This window comes from Peromyscus eremicus, chromosome 13 (genome assembly GCF_949786415.1).
Source record: "Peromyscus eremicus chromosome 13, PerEre_H2_v1, whole genome shotgun sequence".
Classification (NCBI taxonomy): domain Eukaryota; kingdom Metazoa; phylum Chordata; class Mammalia; order Rodentia; family Cricetidae; genus Peromyscus; species Peromyscus eremicus.
In genome coordinates, this window is record NC_081429.1 from 25,961,836 (window position 1) to 25,976,185 (window position 14,350).

The 14,350-nt window shown below is 49.4% G+C and overlaps 1 protein-coding gene and 1 long non-coding RNA gene across 6 annotated transcripts; one reads left to right on the top strand and one right to left on the bottom strand.

Annotated features, from left to right (window-relative positions):
- Positions 1–354: 354 nt before the first annotated feature.
- Tgif1 (TGFB induced factor homeobox 1) lies at positions 355–10,057 on the bottom strand. 5 transcript variants are annotated; one of them, XM_059278043.1, is made up of 3 exons: positions 9,933–10,057; positions 2,315–2,541; positions 355–1,411 (listed from the first exon to the last, which is right to left on the bottom strand). In XM_059278043.1, the coding sequence occupies exons 1-3, from the start codon at positions 9,988–9,990 to the stop codon at positions 833–835; spliced, it is 864 nt and encodes a 287-aa protein (XP_059134026.1). In that variant the 5' UTR covers positions 9,991–10,057; the 3' UTR covers positions 355–832. The 5 variants fall into 5 exon arrangements, with proteins under 5 accessions (XP_059134026.1, XP_059134030.1, XP_059134027.1 ...); XM_059278047.1 differs by lacking the exon at positions 9,933–10,057 and adding an exon at positions 7,707–7,909; XM_059278044.1 differs by lacking the exon at positions 9,933–10,057 and adding an exon at positions 7,269–7,618.
- Positions 10,058–11,832: 1,775 nt separating this feature from the next.
- On the top strand, positions 11,833–14,087 carry LOC131923220 (uncharacterized). Its single transcript, XR_009382547.1, has 2 exons — positions 11,833–12,302; positions 13,512–14,087. It is a non-coding gene; the product is annotated as an uncharacterized LOC131923220 (long non-coding RNA).
- The last annotated feature ends 263 nt before the right edge of the window (positions 14,088–14,350 follow it).

Below are 14,350 nucleotides of genomic sequence, written 5' to 3' on the forward strand. Positions count from 1 at the left end.
AGACATCTGAAAATTGCTTGTACTGTTTACTTGTGAAAAATTAACCTACGAACAGTGGCTTGAAGCCTTTCATTTAACATTGGCCTGTCTGAAAGCTGCGGCAGCTCATTACTGAGGGAGCAATGATACCTCACTGCAATTTGCCATTCATCTCTAAGCAAAGACTGAAGGGCCAGCTCCCCCTCCACTTAAGAGTAAATATCACACATCCTGTTTATTCATACTGGTTTGTTGTCCACAGCTCTTCAAAGCAGTGACACACTCCTAAGTCACACTCCTCCCTGCCCCCAACTTCCTGCTCATGGGTGTACCATATTCCTAAGTGCTTCCTTCAAGAAATACTCTTCATTGCAATAACTTTTAAAGAAAATACTTTATTACATCATGAAAAAAAGATATCCAACAACTAGATTCATACTTGCTTGAATCTAAAAAAAAACTGAATGTTTATTCATTAGACTGTTTGTGGGCATCCTGTTCCACATGGAAATAGAAAGACACTACGGTTTCTAAGTATTGCACAGTCTGAAAAAAAAAAAAAACATCAAAAAAAGGAGTGGGGAGAAGATCACATGATATTGGGAACCATCTCACATTATGAAAAATCTACCAAGAAACATTTTAAAAAAGAAAACCCTTTGTTTCTACAGTAGCTTTAGTTTGTAGTTCTTGGAATGACTGTATTCCACTGAAGACATCTCAGTAACAGGAAGCTTCGTTTGAGCAATCCCATGTGCAAATATTAATAGAAAAATATATAAAATAATGCATCTCTGCCATCACCCTGACAATCAGGACCCTATTTTGGAGCACTGTTTTGTCTGAAAAAGGGTTAAGCTGTGAGTTTGGCCTGAAGCTCCATCTCGGCCGCCCGTTTGAGTGCAACATCCACGAGAAGCTGGAATCCGCTAAAATCCTGGTTGAGGTCCGGCGGAGTAGGGGGAGGAGTGTTGAAGAGACCGCTCTGAGGGTTTGGACTCGGTCCAGATTTGCAAGCGTCCTCTGGGTACATGAGAGAGGTGTCTGTAAAGTTGCTGGCTGCTATTTGCTGCTGTACATCTGTGCTCTGTCCCACACCGACCGGCTGGCAGAGGGAGAAGGGCCCATCTTTCAGTGCAGTCACAGTGGTATGGCAGATCACTGATGGGCGAGCCAGAATGGATCCCGGGGAGGAAGGCTTGGGAGACACTGGCCTCCCTAGGGTTGGGTTGGGTCCAGCCGTGCAGGAATGAAACGGGCTCTCATCTAGAGTTGGCGTGAAGTGTTTGATGCCCACCGCAGCTTCCACAGAGCTAGCTTCTGAAATCTTGGCCCCACGGCGGGAAATCGTGAACTGATTTGGATCTTTGCCATCCTTTCTCAGCATGTCGGGGAGGAGTCTGCGGCGGGCGTTGATGAACCAGTTACAGACCTGAAATCACAGGGATCTGCTTCAACACTTTCTCCATGCACTTGACAAACAGGTTCTGAAAACATCCTATGTAGGGTGCCTAACTGACCGCCCTCTCTGAATTCAAGGAGGCATAAAGGGCTTATCTGAGACTGGGGAAGTAGTTCAATCAATGGTAGAACGTTTGCCTAGCGTGCCAGGGGCCCAACCACAGCAAATGACTAAAGAAAGAAAAGAAAAAGCTTCGGGACGTACAAGTTATTGCGAGGCATTTAAGCCAAGTCAGCCCGTCACAAGTACAAATTTGCTTTGGATGTGTCACGGAAGCAGGGAAAAGGTATAAAATCTCAAATACTTGCAAATAACTTTAAGGAAGGTTCACCTTTAAGTCTGTTTCAACCTCCTACCTACTGCCCTAGCATTTAAGTTAATCAACTACAGGGAAGCTTTTCCTGTATAAAAGAGGCCACACCCCCCAGTAACTGATTTCTCTCAGTTCAAATGACTGTGTCAACAGACATAACACGAATTACCTCACTGAGGTTCTGTCCTTGTTTAAATATCAAACCAGTTTCCTGGGCAATAGAGTGAGGTTTAACCTCCTTTCCAATACACCTTGCACAGGGTCTTCTTTCAGGCACTGAAGGAAACGTTTCCTGTCAGATGAGTGTCAAGTGTTTCTGTCCTCTATAAATAGCCAATTATTAGCTTTTCACACTATAAAGCTTCAAATGGAAAGATCCTGTTTCTCTCTCTCTCTCTGGAATAGGAGACTAGGGAAGAGCTTACTGACACCCAGGAGTGCTATAAACCGTCTAAGGGTAAGGGAAAAAAGCATATGCGTCCGCTAGGGACACACCATGGTGGTGGAACTCAGCACCACAGGGGCGCAGTTCTGGCACTAACCTGTGGCTTACCCCTTACCTGCAGTGTGGACAGGTGTGTTTGCTGGGAGAGCAGGGCTTTCTCTTGCTCGGAGGGATATGCATTGTATCTGTGTTCATACAGCCAGTCCCGCAGGATCTGGACAGACTCCTTGGGCAGATTGCCTCTCCTCCTTCTCTTGCCAGAGGCCGCTGAAGAGGAAAGGTCCAGGGGAATATCCATGCTGTCTTCATCCTCAGTCTCGCTGCCGGATGCTGCAACAATGCCTGAGAAAGGACAAGGGCCCACTGTCACTCACTTTTATCAGCAGGGTAACCATCTCAAAGCTCATTTGTTTAGACTACTCCATGTCCTTGTGTTTTCTCAACTACGGAGTGTGAAGTTTTCAGTCTGGGCAGGGTCTCCATAGAAAGGCCTGGGGAGTAGTCAGACTATAAACACTCACCCACCTCATTCCCAGTCTTTCTGGCTGTTGTCAACTGAGCTATAACTTTTTTTTTTTTAACATGATGCTTTGAAAAGACAAATTGCACTCGAAGGGAGTAAGTCATCACACTCGAAACAGGAAGAGTGCTGGGCAGTGCGGGAATGTACCTCACTACCCTGTCTTTAAGGTCACTGCTAACTAGAGACAATACTCCAGTGAATAAGTACATTTTCCTTTCATGAAAGGTTCGTATGAAAGCAAGCACCGTACATTTTTATATACTTGGATGTTCCCTTAAGCTGTCAATTAGATATGAACTTCGAGTGCTACCCTACCCATCAGTCTTTAATTCTTACATGACAAAGAAAATTGAATATGCAACCCCCAAAGGAAGCCATTTTGGTGGTAAATACTTTAATCCTACCAGAAATGCTAAGAATTCCCAAACCCTACAGAGTATTTAAATCAGAGTTCAATGACAATTCAAGCCAGCTGGACTTTTGCAGACATTTTAACATTATTTTGAACTTTAAGTCTTCTCTAACAAATGCCATTAGCTCCTACAAGTTGGGCAATGTAAACTTTATAATCTATGAAACTGTGTTTCTGGTTGAGGGGAAAAGTTTTCAAAGATGTATCTTTTTAAAGCTTTTGTATAGCTTTTTATTCAATCTTAATTGAGTCCCTTTACTGATCCAGAAAATAAAACAGAATACTCTTCAGAGTGATACACCAACTCCATGAATTTTAAAGAATTTTTTTTTGCAACCTGGAGCAGACTGACTTTGTTGACACATTTTTAGCTTTGGACTGCAGGGGGCAGAAGATGCTAGAAGGCATTCCTACAGGAAAAGCCCAAATCCAACAAAGACAAAGTAAAAGCAAGTTCTAACAAAAGAGGCAGATGATTTTGCAAATTCACTGTAGCTTAAGGCTTAACAAACTGCCAGAAAGAACCACACGAACCCTCCATTTTTAACTGCCACACAATTGAAGGTCCCTTCCTAAAGATGCAATTAATATTTCGAGAAAGAAAAAGTCTAAAGAAAGGGCAATTTTAAAACCGAAAGTGATATCCTTATACAGAATCTGAGCAATTTTAAAAGTCCCATATTGAAATTTGGGTGAAAAACCATTAAAAAAAAAACAACTTTTCGATTATAAATTAGTTCCTGTTTCACATTTGCTTTGATAACCAAGGAAATCTCACTTTTAAACATGCCAGGTTAATTGGGTAACTAAAAGCATTTGAATAAAGCAATTTGCTTCAACTCCCCCAACTTCAGAAAAGCCAGACACTCTATTCCCTGCCCCCTCCTTTTAAATCTAGGAGGGAAAAAGTGTGAAAATATGCTCATTGAACAGTTAATTCCCAACTGTAAATTGGTAATAACAAAGTGCTTGAAACAAAAAACCCCTAAAGTCTGGCCTTTGATCTGATCCCTCGGGTGTGACAAGAAGCGCGATCTTTCAGAATAGGTTTAGGGACACAAAACAGGTTTCAGTTAGCCAACATCAAACTGCCACCCCTGTTCATTTAAGAAAGAAAAAAAAGAAAGGAAGGGAGGAGGATGGATGGAAAGGAGGAAGAGAGGGGAGGGAAGGGGGAGGAGAGGGGGAGAGAGAGAGAGAGAGAGAGAGAGAGAGAGAGAGAGAGAGAGAGAGAGAGAGAGAGAGAGAGGGAGGAGAGAGAGAGGAGAGAGAGAGCGCCAGCAGCCAGGCCCTCTTTACAAGTATTTCCAAAGCATGCACAAAGGCTGAAGGAACAGGAAGTTGAGACTCGGTGCCCTGGGCGCGCCAGCTGATGTGTTCAGCTCTGCTAGACCACGTTTGCTACTGTCAGGGCTGCTTCCATTAAAACTCCCTCCCGACCCGATCGTGGCTCGACTTGGAAAAACAAAGGCTTTTTTCCTTGTTACTCATTTCCTACTGTAACAGAGCTTTTTAAAAGTTTCCCGGTCAGGACTTGTTTCCAATAGTCTTGCTTTGCTTACACTTTGAAAAAAAAAATGCAGTTGGGGAGGGAGAGGGGTGGGTGTGGGACAGAATCACAAGCCTCTTACTCTACCCACATACAAGGAAATGTTGTTCAGAAAGCCACAAGATGGCCTGTGGATCCCATGGCTCTAAGAAGCAAATCTTGCTTCTTCACTTTCTTTTTCTGAAGCTCTGAAACATCGAGGTTGGGGGTGGGAGAGCCTGGATTTTAAAGACCTAGCGGAGACTAGAAAAAGAATGTGGGGGAAAGATCAAAGGAAAAGTTTACGAAAAAACAAACTTAACAAGTCTCCCCTTTGGACAAGTATCCCAGACGGAACTTCACACCCAAGTCACTAAATCCACAGCGCAGCGCAGCCCTAAACTGATTCAACAGGCTTGGAGACCCCGCGAGGACACTTGGGGGTTTTGCTAGCCGAGCCTTCTTCCAGCCTGTTCCGAAGCCATTTTTGGAGCTCTTTCGGGCCGTCTCGGCTTTCTATGAAGGCACTTTATTATCAGACCAGTCTTTGTTCTATGGAAAGTTGAAAGGATGTTCAGACTTTCCTACGGCGGACAATAGGCGGGACAGGTTTAAGCAGTCCTGGCCCAAGGACAGGGAAGCTTGCCCTCCCCTCCCAGGTAGTCTCAGGCAGGAGGAGGCAGGGCTGTGGAGGCTCGCAGGAGAGGGAGGAGCCGGAGGAGAGAGAGCAAGCAGCTTTTGTTCTTCGGAGTTCTTCAACCCTTAGTGAAGCCCGCTTGCTAACCGTTCAAGTTAGCAACTGAGCTGGACCGTGGTCCCTAAGGACCCCGAAATGGGGCGGTGCTGCGGCTCACTGCCTCGGGGGTCTGCCCCCGTCCCAGACCATGTGCTGGGGAAGCCTAAAAAGGGAAAGGAGCCCGGGGCAACCTCAGCAGTCTCCGCTCTCTCCCCACCAGAAGCTCTGAAGCGGCGGCAGCGAAGTTTCCCCTCCAACACGTCACCGTTCATTGTTTCCACGAGTTGGGGATTGACTTGCGGGACCCACGCGCCCTGGGCTGGGGACCTCCGATGTTTTCCCCAGACCTTGCATCTGTGGAAGGGGACACCCAGGAGGGTGGTACCTGAGTGGGAGGCTAGTAGTCAGCCCCCCTTCCCACCCACGGAAACCCAGCTTCGCGTTTCACTCAAAACCGAAACACCCTCATGTAGGTGCTGTCGGGACAGAACGCCTCCCACCCGGTCTAGATCTGTCAGTCAAAGGGTGACAGGGCTCTGCAGAGGATCCCCAAGCCTTTCCCCAGAACTCAGTTAAACTCTTCCCAACTCGAAGCGCCCCGGCTCTCACTGTCCCAGGATGGAGATGGGCAAGGCGGCCTACTTAACCAAGTACCCGGGGTCTTCATGAGTTCCGTAGTTTCAGGGTCTCCTACGGAACTACATCGGCACAACTCTACAAGGCGGAGAGCGGGGAGGAACCCCGGGGTGTGTGTGTGCGGCGGTGGCCACCGTAACCGTGTTCCGTTGGAACCGCGGTCGTTGGAACGGCAGCCGCGGTCGGGGTCTGAAAGAATGTGGAGTAACAAACTCGAGGAAGCTCTTGGGCATGCGCAGCAGCGCCCCCCTCTCGCCAGCTTCCCCAAGCGATTAACTTCTGTTTTGAACCACTCCACATAAATCACAACAGAAAAGCCAACTCCAGTCCACGACTGAACACTCGAGGGACCTCCCAGTCAGGGACTCCAAAGTTAGCTTCAAAAGGGACTTCACAGGCTTTTGACCTTTCGGGTTTTTTTTTCCCCCTCCCCTGTGTATTTTGTTTTTAAATCAGACTGACGGCAAGTTTTAGTTGTAAAGCTTGGTGGAAACAATGACAGTCTCGCTCTCTGCACTTACAACCAAGCCTGCTTGTCACACTTGGACACATTTTGACTGCATGGTACTGGTATTCTAACAGCTCACGCTGTCCTAAATTCATCGTGGGAAAACTTTTAGAAGCTAGTAATTTTAAAAGTCCAGCTTTCCAAGGCGATGCTCACCCTAAGACCATGTGTGGGTCCGGGATCACATTCCTTTGACAGTGAAAGAAAAAAAAAAAAAACACACACACATCCCTAAAAACAGTACCAGGGTCTGGTGAGCAGTGAGAGCACCCGGAACCGAACTTTTAGACAAAAGGTAAGGCGGCTGGAATGCGCCAACGACCCCCCACAGGGAAAAGCGAGGTGTGAGGGTCTCCTTAAACACCCACCCCACAACCCTGTCCCAGAAACAGCACCAGAAACCACGCGGCAGGGCCGAGCATGGGGTGTCAGGGAAGACAATGAAACTTGGAGGCGCACAAACAAGGCGCTGAGCGTGTTTCTTGACAACGTGCCAGCAGCGTGGTGAGGCTGTCTCCCCACAACAGCCCCTCGTGTTGTGTCTAGAAGGAAAGGAACAGCAACTGCCATTTGAGACACAGCCTCAACAAAGAGAACGGCCACCTCTCCAAGCCCGGGTGCCACCGGGCGGAAAAGTCCACCAAGTCAGTGTCCCCCCGATCGAGCGCGGCCCGCACATGTCCCGCACTGGTGCCTCGGGTGCTCACAGCCCGCCCGCAGCCTTACCCTTTTTGCTTTTCATTCTGGAACTCGCGTCCCAGCGAGAGGTGAAGCTGGGGTTCCTAGGGGCCAGCAGTCGGAGTGGCGGGGGGGTCGGGCGATGATCCTCCTTTACTGGCGCTCTGGTAACTTACAGGAGAGTATTCCAGCCACTATTGCTAAACAAGGTGCTTGGGTCCCAGGCGCTGGCTCCCAGGGTTGGAATTCAAGTGACACTTGGGCTTCCTCCAGCCAGGATCTTCTGGCAGCCAGCCGGGGGCTCTCCCTGGCCCAACTCACTCCCCTCCCTACTCAACTCCTTTGTTTCCCGCTCCACTCCGCGCACCTCGGCGCTGTCAGAGTGAGAGAGCAGAGGGAAGGTACAGGAGGTCCTGCCTCCGCCCCCAGCCGCCCGCCCAGTCCCCCGCCCGCCCGCCCAGCCGCTCCTCTGCCCCTCCCCCGCACCTTCCAGCTCAACAGCCCTGGTCCGGGGGGCCGCGGTCACCGGTCCCTCTCGGGGGTGGCGGAGCCCACAAACAGGGTCATGCCCGCCTGCCTGTAGCACTAGTACAGTCCCCATCCCTCAGCCCTCGGCGGCCACATCGGTGTCTCCTTAGGGAGGCCTTTCCTCCCGGGTGAAGAGTTTGCATTGAGTTTGCAACAGATGGGGAGAGGGTTAAAGACACCCCCTCCTCCCCCTCTTTGTCCACCCCAGGGAAGAAAGGACACCCCCACCCTTGTTTTTGACAGCTGCCCCAAACTCCACTTGTCCCGGCTCCAGCCGCAAGAGGCAGCGGCTTCTGATTCAAGGGGTGGGGCACCAGAGGAAAAGTATTCCGGACAAGAACCAACTTCTTCCAGAAGGCGCAGCTGCCATTGACACGCGGGCGCGGCACGGCGCACCCTTCTCCTCGTGGACTCTTCTTGACAGTGGGAGGTGTGTGTGTATGGGGTGGGGGGGAGGATGAGACACAGACACAGGCACACTAGGCGAATGTCTGTTCCCCCGGGCTCTGAGTTCCGGATTGGATTGCAAGGCAGTTTCGAAATCTAACACGTTGCGGATAGACACTTGTCATGCTCACATGCTCTTTAAATGTCTCGGCTGGAAGACGACCGGGGCGCACACTTTGCGCCCCGCTGCGACCACCTCCCCACCCCCACCCCCCGCAGCTACGCCTTTATATTAGAGGGGTGATCACGCCGGAGCTGCTCGTCCGTTTCGGTAAACAGTGTCTACTTTGTGGGCTGCAGTCCCCACCAGAGGATACCCTCCTCCACCCTTCAGTATTTCAAACAGAAACTAGCCATTAAGTACACACTCGTTCCTATTGGTTTATTTTGCTTGAGAGGGGAGCTCCAATAGGCGTTCCACGATGAATAACCCCCTCCCCAAATACAACCCAGATGCTGTTTTGGCTGACTTCAAGACGCGCATGCCCGCACTTCTGGGTCTAGTTTTCACTTATGCCCGATTGTATAAAAAAAAAAAAAAAAAAAAAGCAAAGCAAACCAACTGTCACATGTCACAGAAGACTTTCCCCCATTACTTAAAAAAAGAAGAAGAAAAACCCCAAACGTAAATAAGCCGAGCAGCGACGTCAGCGCCGCTGGCTGTCTCCAGTTTCGGCTCTGTGGCTGTTCTGGTTTTGTGACCTCGGTGGAGATCCGGCAGGAGGCATCCCGGTGAAAACAAGGTTAAAGCCGAGTCACACCAAGGCGGCCACAGGATGACCCGCTAGACTTTGGAGTCTGTTTACGATGACGTTGGAAATTAAAGCAAGCCTTCGCCGCGCCCCCTTCCCAAAGACAACCCCTCCGGGGAGCGCGTTTAAAAACGCGGCGTTAAAGAAGCTTGGGTGTTTTTTTTTTTTCTTTCCAAAATGAACCAACTGCGGGAAGCGTCCCCGTACGGCAGGAACCTTAAAAACCACCCCGACCCGGCGCGCGCCCCCGGTGGTTTGCAGAGTGCACACGCGGAAATCGGCGCAGAAGGCGGTTGTAGGACCGTGTCCAGGGGAGAACCCACCGCCCGGGGCGCAGCGCTTTCCGGGACCTGGCTGGCGATGACTCAGCCGCTGCGCCCCGGTGCGGGATTGATGTGGTGCGGGGAGGGGGCGCCCGTTGGAGGGCCGCCTCTCTCTGCTTTTGAAGGGTTGTTTGTGGCTGGGATTGGTGGCTCACATCCGTTGGGGGGACTCCGGAGAGGAGGGAGGAGAGACGCGAGGAGGAGGAGGAGGAGGAGGAGGAGGAGGAGGAGGAGGAGGAGGAGGAGGAGCTGGGCCGTGTGAGTGGCAGGAGTCCCGTCCCGGGCCCGGCGGTGACTGCTTGCTTAGTCGCTTTGTTTGCTAACTTGGGACCGTGGCTTCGGGGCCACTCGACGGAACCCGCCTCGGGTCGGCTAAAGCCAGCCGCGGCGGCGCGAGGCCGAAACGTTCCTTCCCCGGCGGCGGTTATCCGCGGCCACGCGGTGCCTCTCATTATGTACACAAGGTAGCTTTTCTTTGCTCCCAAGTCGGCCCTGGCTCACGAAGGCGATTCTCCGGCCACAGAGATGGGAAACCGGGGTTGACGGTTTGAAAACAAACTTTACAGGGCGAGCGGGGAGGGGTGGCGAGGGAAGCAGAAGCCGCTTTCAAACGAGGAGGGGAGGAGGGGAGGGGGAAAAAAAAATGGCAGAATAAAACTCACCGTGACGCGAAGGCCAGCTGGACCCCGCCAGTGCACACCTTCTGCTCGTGTAAATCATTTCGAGGCCGTTAGGAAGCGGGAACGCGCGGGCCGGATTCTGCGATCAGCTGGAGCCGTGCCCCTCCCCCCCCACCGCCACCCCACCCCACCCCTGGGGCCGGAGCCGAGCTCGTTAGGAGCCTGGCATTCCTGCAGGACTGTGCGCCCGCTCTGCCCAACAGCTCCAGGACAGGGAAACGACCCCCCAACGCGAGCTCGTAACACCCCGCAATGTTTTTACATCCGCTGTCTGCACCGCAGAAAAACCAAGCTTCAGTTCTGGCTGTGTCCTTCCCAACGTCTCGGGGCCTCTCCGCGTCACTGATTCAGTTGACTTGGGGTTAGTTGTTGTTGCCACGTGTTATTTACTGGCTTCTTAAAACGCCTCTCCATCGAAATTGCTTAAGTTCAACCGAGAGGTGGCCCTGCGCTCTCAACAACCTAGCGATAAACGTTTCCCATCCGTATGTATTTGCTTATTATTTTCTTTGCGATACACGCAGTCCCGTTTGGGGCCTTAAGCCAAACAAGAGTTGTTAAAAAAAAAAAAAAAAAAAAAGCAAGTTAATTGTCGCGGTCTGCAGACCCTGAGCAGGCAGAGATTTCAAAGGACGCCGGTTTGGGAAGGCCGAGAGAAGAGGCCGGTAGCCGTAAGTGTAATTGTTACTATTGGTCCCAGGCCTGTCAAACGATTGAGGGAGGGGTTTGTTTCATCTGGACGGCTGTTTAGGTTTGATTGCCATCAGGTGCCGGGCCGGGTGGGGGGAAGGCTGACTCACCTAGTCATCGGATCTCTTTTGCTTGCAGCTCAGCAGCAAGGGTATTATTTATAAAATATGCAGGCTGCTGGCCTTCAAACACCGCACTGGGGACCTGTATCATCTTGTCACATCTCAGGTCTAAGGAGCTCTGGCTGCTAACCATCGTCTTTTCAAGGACACCCCCCCCCCCCCAGGAGGGTGACCCCAGCCAGCCATCTTGCGGGTGAGTTTATCAACATTATCAGGATAATTCTCTTCAAGTATGAGTGTAAGTAGCCGGCCGGGCTGCGTTTGTTTTTGGTGGCTTTCTACCAGTCAGCACAAATCCCCCCCCCCGACCCGTTCTGTTCCCACAGTAGAAGTCACTTTTATTTACCTGGGTGATTTAGACCGGAGTTCCCTGAAAAAGCCACACGGTGTTGTTTCTGTGGACTGGTGGTCCGATTAAAACGTCCTGGTTGGGGAAGAGTTGGAATGATACAGATCCAGAACCAAATTATCCCCATCTATCTTAAGGCCCTTCCATAGCCATTTATCACCTACCCTATTTTTGATTCTCAGTTAAAATCTTTAGAAGGTACAGACTTAGCGGACCACCAACTCAGCGGCCACCACAGACGCCATCAGTGTTGGAGACTTTCCCGGTGCTGTCCTAACCTTCCTCCCTTCAGCCCCACCAAGGTGTCTGGTGCATTCATTTATAGCTTAGTTTGTGACAACGACCATGATGCAGCCATGTCTCTGAGGTCCACCCAAATTCAGGTTCCCTGGGCCACGGTCACTTTCGGCTCAGAATAAATGATCTCTTACCACCTCTGGTACGAGAGCTCTGCTTTTCCTCCAACGATGGCCCTCAGAATCTAGGGGACAGACAAAAAACTAACTCATTGAGCCCAGTCTTTATCCTTTGCTTTCAACGTGTTGTTTGTTTTTGAGACAGGGTTTCCCTGTGTGGCCCTGGCTGTCCTGGAACTCACTTGGTAGCCCAGGCTGGCCTCCAACTCACAGAGATCCGCCTGCCTCTGCCTCCCCAGTGCTGGGATTAAAGACGTGGGCCACCACCGCCCAGCTAGGCTACTTTCAACATCTGGTATCTTCATTGTGCTTCATAGCTTTTGAATCATTTAAACGCTCTCATTTAATCTCCAAATTATATTTTTCTTAAAGTCAAGATAACTCAAACAACACATTCAAGTATGATGTAGCTAAAAGACATAAAACAAGGTATTGGGCATGGATTGCCTGGCTGTCAAGGAAATCCTGTCATTCTGGAAGGTCCAAGTTTGACCTAAGATCAGAGACACCAAGATCTCCATGCTGGAAGTTACTAGATTTTTACCCCGTGTGCCTTTTCTGTTCACTTTTCCGTGTGTGTACGTGGGGTGGGGGTGCACATGCTTCATGTTGGGAAGCCAGAGCAGTGTCTTCCCCTCTCTCTTTTGGCCTTAGTCCCCTGAGACAGGGTCCCTTCCTGAACCTGAAACTTGAGGGTTCTGCAACCAGGCTCTCTGGATCCACCCATCAACTCCGGGGTTACAGGCACCCACAGCCATACCTGGCTTTTACATAGGTGAGTCCTCCTGTTTACACAGCGAGTATTTTCAGCCACTGAACCATCCCCAAGAGTCTTTAACTTAGTTCTTCTCACCGAAGGTTAATCCATTCACATGTTTTTATCACATTATCGCTGCCCAAAGCTGTAGAAGAACCATTTATAATAAGTCGAAGTATCTAGGAATAAAATTAACAGGAAGTGCGTCCAAGGTTTGCTATGAAGGCTATATTGAGGATCACCAAGGGAGATGGGAGGAGAGAGGCAACTTTTCTCGGTGAGGTTCCGACAGTGAAGAGTATGTGACATTTGCTCTCCCCGAGTCCTCCTTAAATTCAAAGCAAATTCCATAAAATAAGTTATTTTTCCGTTTTGTATTTCAATCGCCAGCCAGTGCTATAGCTCATGTAAATTAGCAAAGGGGGCTTTAGGGCAGCATGGACTTTTTTTTTCCTTCGGAGCTGAGGACCGAACCCAGGGCCTTGTGCTCTACCACTGAGCTAAATCCCCAACCCCTTTTTTGTTATTTTGTCTTTTTTTTCTTTTTGAGACCTTGTCAAAAAGCGTTTTTGTTTATTTTCTCAAATGCGAGGAAGCCAGAGTAAATGGTTACAGACACAGGAGACACAGACTTAGTTCAAGAGGAGCTCATGCAGCTGTAAGAACAACCTGGTGTTAAGTGAGGAGGGCTGGGGGAGATGACTGGGAGGGGGAGGAGGGCCCTTCTGCTCTCAGAGGACTTGGTTCAATTCTTAGCACCTTTATCAGAAGGCACAAAACCACCGAAGTCCAGCTCCATGGGATCTGATGCCCTCTGCCTCCTCAGGCACATGCATGTGTACACACACACACACACACAAACACACACACACACAATACTTTTAAAGTTTGACAAATGAATCTACAGGTTAGAAGTTTACAAAAAAAATTAACAAAAATAAATAACAAAAAAAGACATAATTTGCTGTCGATGTATCACAAGGTAGAGAAAGTCAGCCTGATCATCAATTAACAATGGTAATACCTTCTGAAACAGGTGGTTAGGTGATTTCATTATGCAGACATCATGCAGTGTCCTTATCCGAAATGGGCATGATGTCACTAGGCCACTTTTTTTTTTTTTTTTTTAAACAGATCTCCCTATGTAATCCTGGGTGGTCTAGAACTCACTACATAGGCCAGGCTGGTCTGGAACTCACAGAAATATATCCTCCTCTGTCTTTCCAGGTGCTGGGACTAAAGGTGTGTACCACCACACCTGGCAAGGCTATTCAGTCTTATGAAACACACCATGTGGCCCATGACTGTCTGTACACACAAATGCGCACACACACTGTAAAAACAGTACAAAGTCATTTTTCATAAACATCTTTGAATGCCTGCATATTTTGGAATGATTCTCAAGAAAATATTGAAGGTGGCTACCTCTGGAGGTGCCATGAGACGGAAGGCTGGAGTGGGGCCTATCACATACCATCATGCCATTGTAACGACTGAGTAGTAATCCTCCTATGGATTACACGTTACGCACCAGTCTCTACTAGTGTATGAGTCTGGGTCTTGTTCGTGTTCGATTCGTACAATCTCCTGAGGGAAGATCTGAAGTGAGAGTCTGCTGTGTTTAAGGCTCTCCGGTCGGATTCTCTGTCCAAGAGCCCGTGGTGGTTAATCATTAGCCCGTGTGAACCCCTAATGGCACTGGGAACTATTCATTGCCCCTTACAAGAAGTGAGAACAAATGCTGTCATAGCCTAGGAGTAGGTGACCAGATGTGAAAAAATTAAAAACATTATCATCTCTATAGACTAAGCATCATGATGTGTGAAATAGGGCTGCGTCATTTTCATCAGAAATGAACTAATAAATGAGTGGGTAAGTCAATGTGCTCCTCGAAAGGCAGGAACTTAGTTAACCGAAGGCTTTCCAGTCCAGCGGTGTGCGTGTCAATGAGAGTAATCAATTGTCTCCACAGGGTGTCCTGTAGAAGCCAAGGAAATTCCTTCACATTTTCTTTTTTCAAGACAGTTTCTCTGTGTAGCCCTGGCTGTCCTGGAACTCATTCTGTA

Bases quoted from the DNA above. Each gene is read 5' to 3' on its own strand.
- Tgif1 (XM_059278047.1), bottom strand. From the start codon at position 7,821: ATGGGGACTGTACTAGTGCTACAGGCAGGCGGGCATGACCCTGTTTGT. The intron at 2,542-7,706 runs GTGCGGGGGAGG...GTCCTTTCTCAG, and splicing joins CAGGGCTGTTGAGCTGGAAG to GCATTGTTGCAGCATCCGGC. The intron at 1,412-2,314 runs GTAAGGGGTAAG...CTGTGATTTCAG, and splicing joins CACACCTGTCCACACTGCAG to GTCTGTAACTGGTTCATCAA.